The sequence below is a fragment of the Molothrus aeneus genome, chromosome 3 (assembly GCF_037042795.1).
Source record: "Molothrus aeneus isolate 106 chromosome 3, BPBGC_Maene_1.0, whole genome shotgun sequence".
Classification (NCBI taxonomy): domain Eukaryota; kingdom Metazoa; phylum Chordata; class Aves; order Passeriformes; family Icteridae; genus Molothrus; species Molothrus aeneus.
The window spans coordinates 24,484,646-24,503,884 of record NC_089648.1 but is presented as its reverse complement, the minus strand read 5'-3'; the positions used below and the strand labels follow the sequence as shown (position 1 = coordinate 24,503,884).

General features: G+C 34.8%; 1 protein-coding gene across 1 annotated transcript in view; it reads left to right on the top strand.

Annotated features, from left to right (window-relative positions):
- LRPPRC (leucine rich pentatricopeptide repeat containing) overlaps positions 1–19,239 on the top strand; it is an 87,822-nt gene that overhangs the window by 37,040 nt on the left and 31,543 nt on the right. The window contains exons 22-25 of the mRNA XM_066546501.1: positions 1,096–1,181; positions 2,816–3,020; positions 10,640–10,764; positions 11,388–11,494. Of these exons, the coding sequence (XP_066402598.1) occupies positions 1,096–1,181; positions 2,816–3,020; positions 10,640–10,764; positions 11,388–11,494 (523 nt within the window). The remainder of the gene's footprint in view (positions 1–1,095; positions 1,182–2,815; positions 3,021–10,639; positions 10,765–11,387; positions 11,495–19,239) is intronic.

The window sequence follows — 19,239 nt, the reverse complement described above, 5'->3', positions numbered from 1 at the left end:
ACAGTTAAAGATGGGCACCTGTATTGTGTGTTAAAAAGCACCTAGAATGTGCTTAGAGTGTGGAACACCTATATTGTTTTTAGAATAGCAGTGTTTGAGTAGTGTTAAGTGTTTAAGACTGTCAACAAGCATTCCATTTTAAATTTTTATATTCAGTTCTTTGAAACTTGGCAGTAAAAGTTAGCTCCCAGCTAAAACATGCCATGCATGACTTAGCCCGGAGCAAATTCTTACAGATGATCCTTTTATTTGTCCCTTTCTTTTTTCCCTCAAAGGGCTCCTTTTGGTCTGGTGCTGTAGTGAATTGAAAACAAGTTATGTGTGACTTTCAGGGTCTCTCTCTCACATACACCCACAAAGTACTTGCTTAGGTTTTACAGCAGGTTGGCAGCCAGGTGCTCATTACACCTTGCTAGTGTTAGAAATTATGTGAAATGATTGAGCTGTGAATATAAAGAATTTTGCCACTACAAATAAGGGTTGTGTATTGGCTTTGACTGCAGTTCTGCTCTCTCATAGTCCCCAGTGTGAGTTTGCAGGAAGTGAAATTCAGTCTTCTGCTGGAGTTTCACTGCAGTAACACATTTTTACTGATCTGCCTCAAGCGTAGCCTCATATTGCAAAAAGTGTCTCTTTGGATTGTTATACAAAGAAACAGTGGTGAAGGAATTAACTTTTAGTACTTCCAGAGAAAAACAATGCATGGAAGAAACTTTAAAATAGTGGCTATTAACTTAGGCAAATAGTTTCAATCTCTCTGTTGAAAAGAATATAGCCCTGTTCCAGTCATCTGCACTGTTTTCTTCCCTGGCTTCTGAAAAAGACCCTATTTTAGAGTCAGATGATTTAATTATCTGCCTTTCCCAGAAACATAACCTTTGGCTTTTGAGGGTGGGAAAGTGTGTGGATCATATTGTTAAATCATGTTCTAATGATGCATCTTTTCAATTCTATCAGATTTTTCCCTTAAGACTCACCATCCTTTTTAGCTCTTAGTGCTGTGGCTGTGTTATGCACTTTTAAAAATAAATCTTTAAGCAGAAGCTGTGAAATGTCAGCCTCTGTTGATCAAATTCTTAATGCTTTAATTTCCAGCTTCCCGAAGAATTCACCTGTTGCTCTTGATAGTGGAAAGTATGTAGCACTGATAGAAGTCTTAGAAAAGCATGGTAGACTGGAAGGTAATCCATTTGCTTTCATTGTGTGTTTCTGCTATATAATAAAGGTATCTTGCCTCGAGAATAAAAATGTGACGATATTAATGGTATATCATGTCCTGAAAAGTGCTTGAACATTTTGCATACAAATTTGCATGTGAATTCAACCAGAGATGCTTGGACAGTGCAGGCCATTAGTTTTAATGGATTGGCAAGCTTGTCATTTACATTTGCACAGCTCAGTGCTTTTTGCATTTCTGCAGCTAGTTTTTATTAGCATTGCTGTTTGGATTGAGTTTGAAGATCATGACTTATGGCACAAATTGCGTATGTGCCTAGACTAATGGCTTTGTTTTTGCTTAAGAAGGTCTGAAGGCTGAACATAAAACCTATAAACATAACCCTCTCATAAGAGCCAAGTACTGCAAAAAAAATTTAACTTTTCATAAAGTATATATTTTTCTGTTACTATTCTTTTTTGTGTTTGCTATTGGATTTTATATTCAATCTGTAAACTGCGTGGAAATTTTGGCTTTTTAATGAGTGTTCTACAAACTGTGTATTTCATATTTCTAGATGTTTGCATTAAGCTGTTAGCTCTTTGATTTTTGAAATTTACTCTAATATAATTCTGTGGCTTACATGGTTTGGTTGATCTTTAAAAATAACTCTAGACCGTCATTAGCTTTAAAAGACAATTCTGAGTATTGAATTCTGTGATTTTGTAGAGTAACAACTAAACTAACACTATAAAACATGGTCTGAGCCTAGACACAAAATGTAATGGTTTTATTTAAAACACTGTAAAATGAAACAAAAAAGCTAATACAGTTTTTTTCATGTAAGATCTTCCTTTGAAATTTGTCTTGGCCTTTTATTAAGCTTACTGTTAGAAAAATAATAAACAAAGCTGATGTTGTCCAAATCATAATAAATCAGATCATGTCCACCTCTACATTAAGCAGTTTGAAAATATGAGCTTGCTTTTAAGACTATAAATGTTCCTCAGAAAATAAAATAATTCAGAAATGTAGCCAAATGTAAAGTGGTCAAAACATTCTGTCTATGCAGTAATTAAGAACATTATAAAAATGCACTTATTCCATATACAAAAATGTTTGTTTCCGCCTTACTAATGAAGCTTAATGAACCTAATGTTTTAACATGCAGCCTGTTAGAAAGCTTTCATTGGCTCTCCTTGGCTAATTAGTATCGACACAGCAAACAGGCCCTATCGGTATCAGACCATTAGTCTGGCTGTATATACAGTGTAAACATATCTTTATTATCTGGCCTCGTGACAAGCCATCTGCTGAAGAAACAATGGAGTGATTTAGCAGATGTTAGCATTGAACGATAAAAGCATCCATTTAGTAGAATCTTGCAGCTATAGGGCAGGCTGTACAGGGTTATGTGGTGCAGAGTGGGCACACAGTTCCTATCTATAATTTGTAGTCAAAGTTGCAGGAAAATGATAAAACCATGCTATTGTGGATTTATAATTGTAGTCTCGTTTAGAAATGCAAGTAGTAATTAACTTGAAATCGGCATTATACACCAGAATTTACATTCCTGCTGGGTTTGAAATGCTGTTTTAATAGCAGTTTGTTTTCCCTACATGAAATTACCTAAGGGTCTTTTGTGTTGTTTCATTGTAGATGCTATTAACATTCTAACGGAGATGAAAGAGAAGGATGTTCCTATCTCAGGCAGAACAGTTGCATCTTTTCTCCGCATTCTTAATGCCGCTGCCATGCGAGGTGAAGTTGAAACAGTGAATCGATTACATGACACCATTGCAAACCTGGGCTTGGTGCAAACTGCTGCCCTTCATGCCCCTCTGATTACAGTTCACCTTGAAAAGTAAGCTATGCTTGGGCTTCAGATGAACCAAGTTATGATATTTATATGTGTTCTGTGACCTGTGTACGCAATTCACAGCTGCGCATACGTGTCTGGAAGTGCTCACGCACGTGCAATTACTGAAGTGATCTTAGAGCAGTAATGAACAAATATGTTTTCTTCATTTAGCTAAGTCTCTTTTCATCAGCTAGACATCGTGTCATGATCTCTGGGAACAGCAGCTGTGTTTTACGGGCACATCAGAGATGAAGTGGCTATATGTTGGAATATGCTTATGAATTAGTTTGTTCTAAAGTCTGTTTGACAAGATAGCTATTGAGAGCATGATAGGTGCAGTCTCAGCTCTTGTGGTTAAGTGGAACATGTTTTCACATCAAAACAGCATTATTTTGCTGTGCCTTCCAGTATATCTCAGGTGAGTTGCAGGGCGGTTGTTGAATACTGAAGTATTTTTAATTCATGTAATTCAAATAATTTGATATCATTGCCAGTAGGCTGCTGTGTTTCTGAATTTAAAATTCAAAGCAAATACTGTCTGGTCTGTTATGTTTGAAGGATTTTGCCCATATATACTTATGGTACCATTTATTAGAGAAAAGGAATTTTGTACAGGCATTCTGTTGGGAAGTTTCTTTAATTCCATGTGAATTATTCCTTTGCATAAGTTTTCATTATGACGTGTAGGATATTTGAATTAACATGCATATGAATTTTATAATAATTTCCTTTTAAAATTAAGGCAAGAGTTGCTTTTCCTTTTCCATATGCACAATCCTTTTATTCTTTTGTGTGTCACTTCTGTAGTTCCTGGATTTTTGACACTTGTAGCTAGAGTTTATGAATCAATTTCTTGAGATTTGGTTCATGTAAACAAAATGTTATTGGCATAAATATAATATCTATGAAATAAATGATTTTTCATATTATCATATAAGTCAGCCATGTAGGGGCTTTTAGTTCTTGTAGCTATTCTGGGTATGCAAGGTCTGTATAACATTTCTGTATTGGAAATTCTTGAGTAAGAGCTAACTCTTGGTAGATGTGTGCACATTCTCTTTTAAAAATAGTGTTTTAATAAGTGGTCAACAGTTAATATAGTGTACATCTTCTCAGTCAGTGACTCTGCCTTGGTTGCATCACAAGTCAGGCAGATGTTTATGAAAGTAATTTAACTGCAATCATATGTAACTAATGTGTCGGAAAAATATCTGATATGCTTTGCAGTGTGCATAAGAGCAGCTGCATTTTGCATAATTGCTGTATGCACATTGACATGCAAGTTGTACCTGGTGCTACTTCAGCTCTTTTCACTTGAGATGTAGTGTATGATGGTGTAGATAAAGGTGTGATCATGTGCAGATGAAGAGGGGGACAGTAATGTGTATTATTTTATTTTGATTCCACTGGGTTTTTTTGAATTATAAGTTTTTGGGAAAACTTTATAAAAAGTTGGAGGTATTTTTTTATTAATAAAGGAACTTTTGATGAGACTAGATTAATGAGGGAGAAAGTAGTTCCAGACTTTGGAATTGTATGGCTTGAAGTCATTGGTCCTCAACTGTAGAGGCGCCAATATAATTCAAATATATAAATAAAAAGGAAAGTATGCTAATGGAGAGATTGCATTTTCTCTGATGGTAGACAGAATTAGAAAGGTTTTTTTCCTGCATATTTGCTTAGGAGGAATAACTGCATTTTTACTGGGGTGTTTGTTTTTTTGGCAAGGGGGAGGTGTTGTGGTTTGAGGTTTGTTTGTTTTTCTTAGATATGCTAAGAGTATTTTGAAAGTTATGAGTGACTGAAATAAGTGTTAGTCATTTCTTTCAGTAATAGTGCTTATTGTTTGCCATCCTACAGCTCAGGTGTCATGCTGAAATGTTGTCATTTAGCTGCAGGTCATCAACATGACTCTGAAATAAACTCTGGGGTATTTTAAAATGTTCCACAGTAGTGATTATACTAGTGTTTTGTTTTCTTAGTTTATTTCAAACTTTTTAATTGCTTGTAAAGGAATCTGTGATTCACTTTTGAAGAATTCAACAATTACAGGTATAAAATGTTTTCATCCACCCTTTTCTTCAATCCTGAATATTAAGTTCTTATTAAGTCCTAGTGCAAGTTAAAAGTTTTTAACAGAGCATGGAAAAGAAAAAAAATGTTGGTGGTGGACAGCATAACTTTACAAAAGCCAGCATTCTAGTAGAATGGACATTTTGCCTTTAATATTCTGTGAAGTATTTAACTGAAGTAACTAGAGAAAGAACCTATGCTTACTTTACAGTTTTTCTGACACTGAGTAATGGAACTATCCCCCTGCATTAAATTTTCTGATTTTTATTTATGACCTTGAACAGTTTCTCAAGATGGGAAAATCACTTTAAAAATTGAGACAGTCCATATGCTCTTGGTCTGTCATATAATGTCATAAACCTTCCTTGGATTGTGTGAGAAAAATCTTCAGGTATATAAAGAACTTGTACTTTGTCTTAAAATATGTCTTAGTTTTGAACTGATTTTTCCACTTGCTGATAATTAGAAAAACTTCTGAAACCTACATCATGTAAAAATTATTAAGATTTTTAAGGATTGTGGATTTGGCTTAAGTTCTCTACAAACTCACCTTTGAGAAAAGAAACAAAAAATAAAAAATCTTCAGGTTTGAAATTTACTAATTCTTGTTATAAGAAGTGCTCATAAGCAGAGGGAAGAAAATTTGCAGGTAAACTATGAAAGCATTATGTTACAGACCATATGAGTAGATTATTTTGTAGTTTTAAGTCAGGGAACACAGGCTGTTGATACCTGTATCTTTAATGATAAAAAGCCTATAGTTGGATTGTTTTTCTTTAAAAATAGTGAGTGTATTTTAATACAGCATTGTCCAGTAGAGCATTGTGTGCTCATTTGTCATAAATCTCGTATAAACCCATTTTGATTAGTTTCTTATGTAGTAGACAGAGCATGAATGCAGTGCCTTGACAAATTTCCTTCTGTTGTTTTCACGGAGTTAAAATCACCTGTGATTCTTTTTGAGATCACTCTGCAGCACTTACAAGTTATTTGATTTTTATATGCACTTGTAAAAACAGGCATCTTTGTAAATTAAGTGGTATTTTTAGTGGGGGACACATGTCTCTACTGGGGAGAGGTTTTTTCCCAATTTTTTTAGCAGCCTTATTTCAAATATTGTATTAAAACTCTTTATGTGTTGCAATGAAATTAGGGATGTTTGGCTCTCTTACTCCATTATTGCAATTAGGAATTTAGCATCATCAGTGCCAAAGGACAAAAGTGTCTCATTTGCCCTATGGGGACAGGACAGTGATAAGATGATTTTTTGTCAAGGATCATTGGGTCGTAATTAAGTTACATTCATGGCTATTGCTTTTTGAAGGATGATTGGTAAATGACAGGCTTCATGTGCTTGCTATGGACAGTGTTCACTAGGGTTTTTTCTCCCTCTGTCAGAAAATCCTGTTGAGTCTGATAATGTAAATGTGGCATTTTATTCTGAACAAAAGAGCAGGGAAATGAGCTATCTTGTCTAATCATTCAGTTGTTTAACACCGACTTCCAGTTTAGACTCAATTGGCTGGAAAGCACTTGACATGTGAAGTTAGTGCTGTTCCGAACGCATGTTTGAGTAAATTTTAAAGTAAGTGACAGCTAAATTGTACCTAGGGAAATTACAAAGCCTTCAACACAGTTAATTTTTTGGGGAGGATTAGTTGTAATTGCAACACCAGTCTCCTTGAAGATTCCTTAGTACAGCAAATGAACAGAAACACATTTAGCTCTTTCAAGAGCCTGTTCTCTTTTTACAGAATAATTTTTGTAAAGCCGATTGTACCTTGCTGAATTGACTTCACTCTACACTAACATCTGCTTCAGATTTGTAGAGAGGGATTTGTTTTACCAGGCTACCCTCCACCCCCACTCCAGAGAGTCCCTTTTTTCTTTTTACCTCTCTAGTGATTTCAGGTTTGAGAGCTTTTCAATCAGTAAACCCCTTAGGTAAATTGCCACTTCACTAAAGCTTTATGCATAATGTTGCAGCACTTCATTCCAATTAAAATCAATATTTGGAGTCTTATTTTTATCAGGCAGACTCTCTGGTTGGGAAAGTTGTTTATTACAAGTAAAAGGGTTAGATTTAGTGCTACATTCTTTAAGCAAGAGAGGAGTGGCTTGTTGAAAGAGAAGGGGGGCTGAAATATCGGAGAATGCTCTAGCCAGTCCTGCCACAGTGTATCCTGCAAACCTTCCACTTCCTGAGTAATTTTGGCTCTTCAGATAGCTTTGTGTGATGAAAATTGACCACACAAATATTTTGGAAGATTGGACCCATAATACCTTGGGTAGCCATTCTAAACAGAAAAGAATCAAAAACCTTGGTGTCTTAACCTGAACTTCAGCTGGATAATAATGCCAAAATAGGACTCTCCTGGGGCTGCATAAAGGCCAAGCAGAATGTACTTGTGGCTGAGGCTTCTTCTGTCATTCAAAAATTAGAGTGTATCTTCTTTTTTAGAAGAGCAAGTTTCAAAGTGCCAGAAAAATACACCTAATCTTTAAGTGGAACAGGTCTTAGTCTTGAACAGATAATATTTGTGAGTGACAAAAAGCTGTAGTATCTGGCCAACTCAAAATGAAGCATGGATCGTCTGTGTTCATGCTTTAAATGCTGTTTATTCCAAACTGATGCTGGAAATATGTTTTTTCCAACATGACTGTGAATATATGGGCTTTTTTTTCCCTTTTTGACTAGAACCATATTAATGAAATTGTAATTTTAGACAAGGCTTTTAATGTCTTAAAGTAGTAAGTATCCTTTGGGAAGATAAAAGGGTGTTTGACATGCATAACTTCTTACAGAAAGACTCCCAAATACTTTGAAATGTACAGCTGTTTGTTAGTTTAAAATCATCATGTCTAAATAGCATTTTCTTAAATGTAGAAATTCTCTTTTGTGCAGCTCTTTTTATTATAATTGTTTCAAGAAACACATTAAAATGTTATGTCTGCTTGAAATTTGAAGCCTACTGTGAGTTCCTTCTTTTTCATTTTCTAAAAGGACTGTAAAAACTGCTTACAAAAGTTGCTGCTGGTACTTACTTGGAATTAACTGCGGTTTGTGACGGTTAAAAAATACTGCAGATTGCTAAATCATAGGAGCTCAAGTACAGGCATAAGCTTGATAGTTTTTTCTTTGTAGTGGTGGTACCAACAATTTATCAAGTTGGAACTTCTCTATATTTTATTGTTTTATATTTGTCTTTGCCAGTTTAAGTATTTATATGTTCTATAAACCCCATTCTCTGGTAAACTGTGGATGATGGGTTGGTTGATTAAATGCAACTGAACAAATATATCTGATTTAAGTACATTAAAAACAGTTATAACAATACATCAGTGTGTAAGATATGGTAGTCCTTAAACACAAACTTACTCAGCCCCTTTGAGCAGTATGTCCCAGTAACAAGTACAATATTTTAATTTATTTTTGTCTCAGGTCTTTGCTGACTTTTTTTCTCTGCTTGTGCAGTATTAATGCCTTCAGAAGTATACATGTAGAGACTAAAATACTGTTAATGCTACTGCTTGAATGACATTGCAATTATTCATTTATTTATTGATAGCTTTGACCTAAAAACAGTCACTTTGATCCTTTAGGAATACAGCTGAGACAGTACTATAGCTGTTTGAGCATCAGTCTGAGAAGCTAGATTTATCACTGAAAACTTTAATTTGAATGTATAAATGTTGTTGTGCCTCCTTAGAAATTGAGTAGTTTTCTGTAAAACTGGTTTTTTTCTAGATGTTAACTGAACTTGCATCTAAAGCAGGAGAAAAATACTGATTATATAAATCTTTATATCTGACTATGGTAACTACCATAGTATTTCGCTTTTATGACAGTAATCTAGCCTGCAACATCTACTTGCAGTTTTGAAATTAACCTGTAATTTAGTCTTCACCCCAAATGACAAAAATTCAAATGACTCCATGGGGTGCCAGAAGATGCACTGTAAACAGGGCTCAGTAAGGGGGATAAGGTAGAAATCCATCATCTTAGGTTCTTTTAAAGAATGCCAGTATTACTGAATAAAATTAATTCTTCCTCTGTGTTTTACTGTTAAATTTTAAAAAAAATATTAGCCTAGATAATGATAGTAGTTTAGTTAGTTATTCTTTGAAAAAGCAAAATCTGTGCTGCACAAGAAATGCAATGTGAGGAGAGGACATCTGAATTGGGCTTGTTTTAACACTAATGTCTTGATTTGTTAAGGTTTTGTTGGTGAAAAAGAACATTTTCATCATCCTTGGGAATGTAGCTTCGGGAATGTTAAATCATTATTTCAAGTCAGCATTTCAGCTGCTGTTAAGTGATTTTTAAATTTTTTTTCATTTGGTAACTTACATCACCCGTATCAAATCAGGCTCTTGGAATCTAAAATGCAGTCTCACTGACTGCCTGGCTACTTACATTTTGTGTGTGTGGTCTTGGTTTGTTTCTGCTTAAACCTTACCCTTCAAAGAATAATTTGACCTATTGTTTTACCAGTGTTTCTGTGGTTGTCCTTGGTTGTTTCTGGTGTTTTTGCTTTGTTTTGTTTGGTTTTGTTTCAAGACTGGGTTGTAATCCTTTGAAAAAAAGGTCTGCAGCAGATGATTAAGTACAGTTAGTTCCACAGTATTGAAGGTTATTTTGTATTTGTTGTTACTGTGATTGTTTTTATGACTTTCCAGTTTTGCATTTTATTTATTATATTTCTGAAGGTGTTAATAGTTTGTACATAGGGGAAAATTCAGTGAAGGATTGAGGTACCAAAAATGGAAATATTCTCTATGTTACTTCTACTTGCTGCTCAAAGGCTCCTGACAAAATGCATTTAATGCCATCTTGTACACTTCCCATTACATGGATTCACACTAGTGCCATGTCTGACGTGGATAGGCCAGCATAAAACACATTTAGGTACCACACTATGTTGTTGGATTAACTGCAAAAATTGTATTTTTTAAAGTAGAAAATATCTGTTGTATTCTGATTTTCATATAGAACGTAATAATGCTATAGCCCTTCCATTGTGATGGAGTGGACATCAACAGATGATTTACAGGCACTCTGTTAAGGTGTAAAACCAGTGTAAAGCAATCTAATGAGCTGTGGTTATCTTAACTCTGGTGATCTCTATTGAAACAAAATATTGTGGAATAATTGTGAAGAACTTAAAAACTGGAATTGCCTAAGCATAGACAGAAAGGTAATAGAGTGTACATGGTATTACTTACAAATGAGAAAATAAAGCTGTTAAACACTTAAGTGAATTTTCCATGAAGTTTGGGTTTTGTCAAGATAGGTCATAGCATAACTTAAGAATATTGCTCAAAATTTAAGTGCATCTGATGCTGAGGAACATGCACACACACCTTTGGCTAATTGTAGTAAACAAGTGGTCATGGAATCAAAAACAGTAAGACTTGATGGAGGCATAAACACTTGGATTACAGACTGCTAAATGAATTTTCTGTGAAATTTTCAAGATGAAAGTGCTTTCAGCATGGATTGCTCCTGCTCAGAATGTTTTTATTCTTGTTTTGTTTCTTTCCACAAGGGATGACATGCCTGCAGCTCTGGAAGCTTTAGTCAGCTGTTACAAGAAGTATGGTAAAATTCTTCAACTCCATAACATCTGCTGTAAACTGGTAGAAAAAGGAGATGCTGATCTTCTGCAAAAGGGTTAGTTCCATGTAGTCAAATGCTGTCTACTAATATGAAGTGTTTTCTGGGGGGTTTTTCTTTCAGGATTTGTATATAATTTCTTTTTCTGAAAGAAAAAACAATTTGTCTTAATATATTAACTTCAAAGCACTAGTATGATGCCTGCATTCTTCAGATTAAAAAATTGATTGTAATTTTAAACATGGAACAGCTCTGTTTGTATAATACATCATTGAGCTCTCCCAGATTAGTGCTAATACTTGCTCTAGCTATGTATGCTACTATTAAGAAGCGAATTTATAGTAACACATCACAATAACAAAACAATGCATCTGTTTTTCAAATAGCTGTGCAGTTCACAAACCATATATCCTCACTTTCTATGAGGAGAGCACGCCAATATAGTCTATTTTGTTGAATATAGTCCAAAATATAGTGCAGAAAAACATTTTAAATATACTCAGCCACAAACCTACAACAAATTGTGTCACATGTTATAATCATTCTGTTTGTTTCAAAATTATCCCCCTATAGCTTATCTTTTATGAGGCTTGGAAAATATTGGTGTTAGGAATGTCTGACATAAATATTGAAATGCTTCAATATATTGAGTAAATTAATGAGTTTTATTCTGTCTTTAGTTTCAGATTTTATAAGCAGAGAATATGGTGACATGATGGCTCTTTATGATCTCTTCTTCGCCTTCTTGCAAACAGGAAAATACAAAGAGGCCAAGAAGGTCATCGAGGTGGGATTTTAACTATAGTACTCTAATCGTGCAGCTATTTAGACTCTTAATTAGAAACATTTAAAGTTTTTAACCTTTAATTAGTCTTGTTCTGATTCACATTAATAGAATGCAATCCCAGTAATAAAAAGCCCTCAGCCGGCTTTATTTTGTATAATTACAGTTCAGAAGAGAGACAGTCGTCTTGTACATTGAAATTGTTTCCTCACTTTTTCAAATTTGCTCTTATATATCAAAATGATATTTGCATATTAAATATCGGATTGTGGAACAATTAAATTAAACTGGCATTCCTGGGTGTAAAGTTGCTAATCCTCTTTCCGAAGGAATTCTTTGTTCTTAAAAGCACTGGAATTTAATTTGCTGCAGACCATGCTCAGATTTATTTGTAATGCTTGTCTACAAGTTAATCAGCCAAACAAGCGCTGTCTGCTACTGTTTGGCATTTAATTTAGCATTTCTTCTCTCTCTCCCTTTTTCAGGATAGTAAGCAGCTTATAGGAAGTGGTAGGTGACAAACTTGGTCTATTTAGGATTAGTATATTTTATCTAGACTTGATTGAAATTGTGCTTACTGAAATTGATAAGTCAAAGGGGCAGCTGCAGAGTCTGCCCAGATTGTGATTATTTTTTCTTCTTAACACTGTTGTATGTTTTTAAAATGCTGCATAAGTTTTTCACTTAATGTATGGGAGGAGGCATCTTGCAGAAAAAGTAATAGTTTGTCCTCAGCATTTTTGTGTTACGCACATACACAACTCTAACCTAATTTTTGTTTGTTTGTTTTTTTTTTTTAATTTCCTGAGACAAATAATGTTTTTTTCTCCTAGTTCCCCTTAGAGTATCTGAAATAGTAGCTATCTCTGCTTGAATTGTCTAATGGAATTTTTGCATTTAAAAAAATCTTAACTGAAGGTCTGTTTGTTTGTCTGTGATGGAACAGTAATGTCCTGCTGTAGGGTGTGTGGATATTGCTAAGCACAGTGTTGAAACATTATATTTTTGTTCTGAGAGGGTGTTTTGGAGGTCAAATCTTACAATACAGAAGAACAGAAATATCAGTGTCTGACAGCAGATGACACTGAGGAGTTGAGTTCTTTTTACAGTGATTAAAGCATATAGGAGGTGAAAGTATGAAATCTGAGATTGGAAGTAAAATTAAAGCTAAATGAGCTAATGTTACGTCATGTGATTTAGCAGCTCTTTCTTTGATAGTGGCATTTAATTTCCTGGAATTTCTATTGGTGTCTGGAGCTCTGCAATTGTAAATAGGATAATAACCAAGTTATCAAATTGTTGGGGCACTGAAACTCTTGTCATTTTCTTAAAGCATGCCAGATTCTCTCTGCAGGTATTCAGTATTTGGTGATTGATTGTGAGTTACTAATATCCACAAATGTTTAAGCATAAATCTAAACACCAAATATCTGGAGATTAAATGGAAGTTGTCCTGCCTTTTATGCTAGTTAAAGTATTTTTATCTAACTTTTATGAAGTATGAATTAGAGCTTTGTTTATTCTGCAGAGGAAGAGCTGGTTTAAATTACAGAATTTTTAATAGGGAATTTTCTAGGAATAGTATGCATGTATTTTACTAGTGGAAAAAGTGTTACAAAATCAATTCTATATGGTGCATAATATTTTAAATATGCTTTTGTTATGTCACAATATGTTAATTATTTTCAAAGAAATTGTTTCCAAAAGGGGAAGACAGAAACCTTATTGTTGATATTTTGCTGAAGAAGAAAATAGTTTGTATTGTTTTAAAACATAAGCAAGTTCTATTTGCTCTTTGATTTGTTGGGAAGTGAAAGTCTTATTCCATATAATGTGAAATGGTGTGTGTGTGTATGTAAATACATATATGTGTATGTATATATCTAAAAAATGAGTTGTAGGTGTATTCTTTTCTCTAGTCCAGTGGGTTTTGTGACTAAATTACTGCTTTGATGATCATCTCAGATTATTTTTCTATCTTCTTTGCTTGTGAAATAATACTTAGTGAAGGAGATCATTTGGTGCTGCTTTCTCTTTTAGATGCTGTTGCATGTACCTTTAGGCATATACTTTAATCAAGTATTGCTGGTTATGATGGTCAATTTTAGTGATTTGAAAACATCTATGAAATTAATAAAGAGTATCTGAAGGGATAGTAATAAAACTGGAAAGGAAAATCTTTAGGAGCTAAGGAAGTTACCACTGTGGAGGATAATGGTTGCTTAAATGGGATTTTTACTCATTGGAGACCACTGCCTCTGCTTGCTCCTGCTATTTTTAGAAATTAGAGATATACTATATGCTTATGTGAAACTTAATGACAAGTGCTGCTTTGAAAAACTTGGAACTCAAAGGAATGAAAAAATAACTGTTAAATCTCAAATCTTTGGTAAAATTAAAGTGGGTGACAATACTGGGAAAGGACAAAGGATAAGATTTGAGTGAGATTATAAAAATCAAGTTAGACTTGTGTATGTTACATTATCTGGCCACAAATGTGTTGGGAATGCATATATATGCAAGGTCATGTCATGGGAAATAATGAGAAAGCTGAAAGCCCTGGGCTTCATCTGCTTGGTGGAGTAAAAGCAAGACTAACCAGAAAATGAGAGTGTGAGAAGCAGTGAAAGGTAAATACAAAGGAGATGAGGCAAAGAATTTGTCTGGCCAATGCTAGAACAGCTGGACTGAAGCATGTGGAAGTTTGATAGTAGGAGTCTCTTCTGAGGCAATGCTGACTGGAAGAGGAGCTGTGTTTGAGAAGGCTGTGGGGGAAATGCTGTTCCTGAGGCATCATGAGCTTTGTGTGGCAGGGTAACAGTTTGCAGTATTGTTGAACTGCCTTCTTAAGCACTTGAAAGTCTTGTTCTCAGAGACAATAGCTACAGATAAGGTAGCCTTGGCTGCTCTGTAAAGTGTAAGTCTATTTTATTCTAGCTGTGCCTGGGGATTCCTGAGCCCGCAAAGTTGTGCTGATAGATGCTGTTTTGCTTTACACTGAAGAAAAGTTCTACCAATGGGTACATCCAGACATGGTTGAGTCTTCTTAACTGCACCTCAACTGAGAAGTGAGCTTTTGTCTTTAGTCCTTCAAAGATGATCATGTCAAAACAAAGTTGGCACATCTCTCTTCTTGCCCCTTACCACAAGGTCACATACTAGCTTGCTTTCCCTTGGATTGGCACAGCATGACTTCTATGTCATCAATTCTAGCTCTGGATACTTAGGATTTTTTCCCTTACTTAGAAAGGCAGCTTAATTGCCTTTTGTCCTTGAATTTTGTTTTTCATAAAGAAAAAAGGAAGAAAATTAGGTCAGTATGTTTTGCTTTTAATTAAACTAAACTACATTAGAACTAATGTAGGCTAAAAGAAAGGGATGTGAATTTTCAATAAATAGGATAAGGGAAAAAGCACCTTTTAAAAAATATTTTACCTGTCCTCTGAAATGTTTTTTTATTTCAAAAATGTTTAATCAGATCTCCTTCTGGAGAGAGGTCTTACATAATTATGTGGCAAGAATATAGAATAATTGTTTGGCCTTGTGTTCTTCTAAGTCTTGTATATAAATGGTAAAAGAATATTTTAGAGCCTAGTCCACTAGATCTCTCAACTTCTTACCTCTTGCCTGTACTGGACAGTTAAAAGTCCGTTTTGTTTACTCAGCTGTTGATTGCCACTTTATTAAACAGGTGCTTAAGAATTGTACTAATGGGAAGGTCATCCAGAAGAATAGGTGAAAAAGGGAATGTTATACCACCTTGGAGGAATTTATTTATTCCCCTTTTCACCTGTTACCCTGTTTGTTTTCATGCTGCTTGGAGATTTACAGATTTCACTACTTAGAGCAGTTAAAATATAATGGATGTCTGCCATTTTGGTGGGATTTAATATTTTGGTCATCTCTGAATCTTTCACCAGGATCTCATAATTTGCAGCTGTTTTGCATTCGTGTTGATTAAATATTCCTAGACCCACCCTTTTCCCTTCATTTACTCATGCTAAATGCAGCTATTTAAATACCCACTGAATCAGTGTGTAATGCAGCCCATGTCTGCTCTTGGCTTTTTCTGAAAAGGTTTGTGTCTCTTTCAGTACTGTAACAGTTCTGTAGCAGAGGATCAAGCAAAGCCCAGCTATAAATCTGCTTACTGAAAGTCTGAACCATGTTTTCATAAGCAGAAATGAACATTCCTGTGACTGAGCAGGCAAGATATTAAACTGATGTTAAACCATTTCTGTGCTGTATCAATAAAATCATTGCACCTTAAATGAAGTTTCATTGTACAGCAAAATACTTACCTGAATAAACCAAAACAAGCACCCTGTTCAGAATCATGTATCAGGTCACTTGCATTTTTAATTGGAAGCTTATGGATCCCTCTGATAGGAAGTAGGAGTTGGTAGCAGTGTTACACTGTCTTTATGTTATTCCACAGATCTTCTTGAAATCTTTCTAGATCAAATTAATTGAGCTGTTAAAATAACAGCTGTTAATTTGCTCCTTCAATGAAAGAGTCAAAGTTCTCATTCCTGCTGTGGTTTTGGTTTTGCTGGAACTGAAGGCAAAGAAGATTGGAATACAGGAAAGATCTCAGAACTGTGTGGCAGAGTTTTTGGGTAGAAGTTCAACCTATTTTGTTTCCATTAGAGAAACCTTCCTTGAAAATGGCCATGGATAGTGCATGGCTTCAGAATTCTTTAAACCAAATTTTAACCAAGTGTGATATTATCTTCATCTACTCTCATACTAAATATGTTGTTTATATTTAATAATTAGATTTATCATACTGTATCCCACATATGTCGAGACATTAGTATGAAGAATTCAGGATCAAATCGTTGTGAAATAGCTTAATGAAATGTGTTCCATTGTGGAGAAATGTAAGAAAAGGCATTTGCTGCTGCAGTCTGGGACCTGAGGAAAGAACTGGTTTGGGGTGAGTTCAGTGTACAGGAATATATCTATCAACAGATGTCAAGTTAATTTAAGAGGTAAATAGATTTAAGCAAAGAATTGTGACATTCATTGTCAGCAGACCTCAAGATACCAGTTGGCTTTGGATTTAATGTGCCATAAAAACAATGAGAATATTTCTACATGATATTGACAGATTACAACCTTCTTTCATCCAGATTGCTTTTTTTAAGAGTCTGCATCATAAAATTGCATCCTGATTTTATGCTGGAGATGAACTACCAGGAGAAGATGCTTTCTTGATTTGTGACAGCAGGGTTGGGGGAGTGAGGGGGGTGCATCAGTTATGTGTAATTTAGTGATGGTTATATCTAGTCTCTGAATTTATTTACCAAGACTTAATTTTTGTCCTGTTGAGAAAAGAGTGGAGGTGATTAAAACAAAATTTAAATGTTTGTGAACAAGGTTGTATTAGATAATGGTGGTCTGAGATTTAGGAATAGTTTGTAGGGGGTGTCATAGCTTTTATTAGACTAACTGTATACAACTGAGACAGAGGGGAAAGAGCTTTTAAGCATGCAAGCCCTATACAAGAAAAGATTAATTTTTTTAATTATTGCCATTGAGTCCTATTAGTCCAGTAAAATCATTACTTCTCCTTCTGTAACTGGACTCTGATGAAGTTAGTTATTAGTGAACTTGGATTTTCTTTCCATGCATCAATGTATGTAGGTTAATTTAAAAAGGGGTGCTTACTAGTTCAGTGCATGTTATTTTTTAGAAGTTCTTAAATATTCCTTTTTTACAGGGAAGGGATATGTTTCAAGTAAGTAAATTGGTAAAGGAGATGACTACTGAAAAAATTCCTTCCCAAAAGGAAGGCAGTAATGCGTTCAGAATGTGGGATTATGGCAAGATTTGTGCTTCTTTTCTTAGCTCCTGGGACTTTGTGTTAGAAGGAAGGGGTTTATAGTGCCTTTTTTTTTTTTCATTCATCATACACTGTAAAACCACATTACAAGGCCAAGAGCAAATTTTTGCTCTGTTTTGAGTCTAGGATAACCTTGAGGAGTTTGTTTTAAGCAGAGTCTTTGTGTATTTTTTGTCACCTTTTCTTCCAGTGTAGTTATTGTTGGGAATGTCTACTGATTTTTTATAGTAATAATATTTCACCACATAATTTATCTTGGAAAGCTTAGTGTAAATGTAGAATATTCCAATAGTGATTAAATGTAAATTACTTTGACTTGTCTTGAGGAACGATAAAGTTGTAGAACTCTATCCTACTTTTATTTTAGTATTTTTGGAAAATAATCTACTTGCCTGACATTTTTCTCCATGTTTGTCTAACATATAGCAGCGTGTATTCCTCTTTCAAGTGAAATAAATAAAATCATGAGTATTTACTCAACAGATACTTGCGTTGGTAAAGTCAGTGAACTGTGAAACTGACAGAAGCTTTGAAGCAAATACATAGGTAGGAAGAAGAAAGCCACAAACCAACAGTACAAACTTCCCAGTGGAGACTGTGAACTTTGTATTTTCTTACTGTGAACTACTGCTGCTTTTTACATCAAAATTGACCTAGTAGAAGTTGACTGGTTGCCATCTTGTGTGATTTTAGAATAGGCAGAAAGGAGAGCATTAGTTTGAATTCTCATCAGTCTGAGGAGAATAGTTAGTGAGGACAGATGTGTAGGCATGTGTCCCTTTGTCTTTCATTAACTATCTGGTACTGCAAATAAAATATCAAATACACTTTAGCTGAGTAGGCTTTGAAGGCATGACTTGCAGTGGAGCAGCTCATAAGTTTTGATATTCCAGTACTGCATTAGAGTACTTGCCCTCATTATCAAACATGAAAAGTAGACATATTGAAGGTACAGATATCATTGTTTTCAAGCTTACATACAGTCATCTCTTGCCCAAAAGGTTGAACAAGAGTCCACATATTTTAGATCAGTTTCTCTTTAAGGAATTCTGTGTTATGGGGGTTGTATTTTGTTTAGTCATATTTATTTCTGGGCAAAGTTGCTTATAAAGAAGAAAAGAAATTACTCATTTTTTAGAGAGTTTGCAAGGTTCTCTTTTGTTTAGAAAGAATAAAGTGAGTGAGAGTGTCATTCTGTGCTATCACCAAAGAAGCCATTTTTGAAATCATTGAAAACTACTTTCAAAGTGGAAAATGAACTTGTAGAGAAAGTATTGCTTCCATTGCCAGCCATAAACAGCCGTAGCTGTAATGCCATCCTGGTAGTTCAAGAACTTGAATAATAGTTGAGCTAGGAGAGCACTAATAGTTTTGTTGGGCAGTTGATACGATTGCAACAGGAAAGATGCTTTTTGATGCACAGGTTATTTTTAGATCACTCAGTCTCTAAAGCTGGATGGTTTGTGAGCTTCTGGACTATTGCATAAAAGTTCAGAGCCAATAATCAAAATAGGGGTTTTTTCCTGTATATTTAACAATGATACTTCACTTGGACTTTGCTATGACGACTGTAGTGGGAGAAATACAGCAAAGTGGTGTACCTGCATACATATGAACTCAAGATGTAAGATTATTTTTAAAAATAATGTACATATGTTAATTGGTACTTTTAAAAAACTCATGCATTGTTATTTGAAAGTAAAGGAGTGTTTAGCAGGAGGAAAAAATAATAGAAGTGTAAAATAGTTTTAACCATCTCAGTCAACACCTATAGACTAGGATGGCTACATAAGGTACAGAAATTTTATATATGTTCTTTTGATTAAGAGGTGCACCTACTGCTTAGTAGAAGTGAGGACTTCTGCTACAAGTTTTAACCTAGGGGAAGATTCAAGGAAAC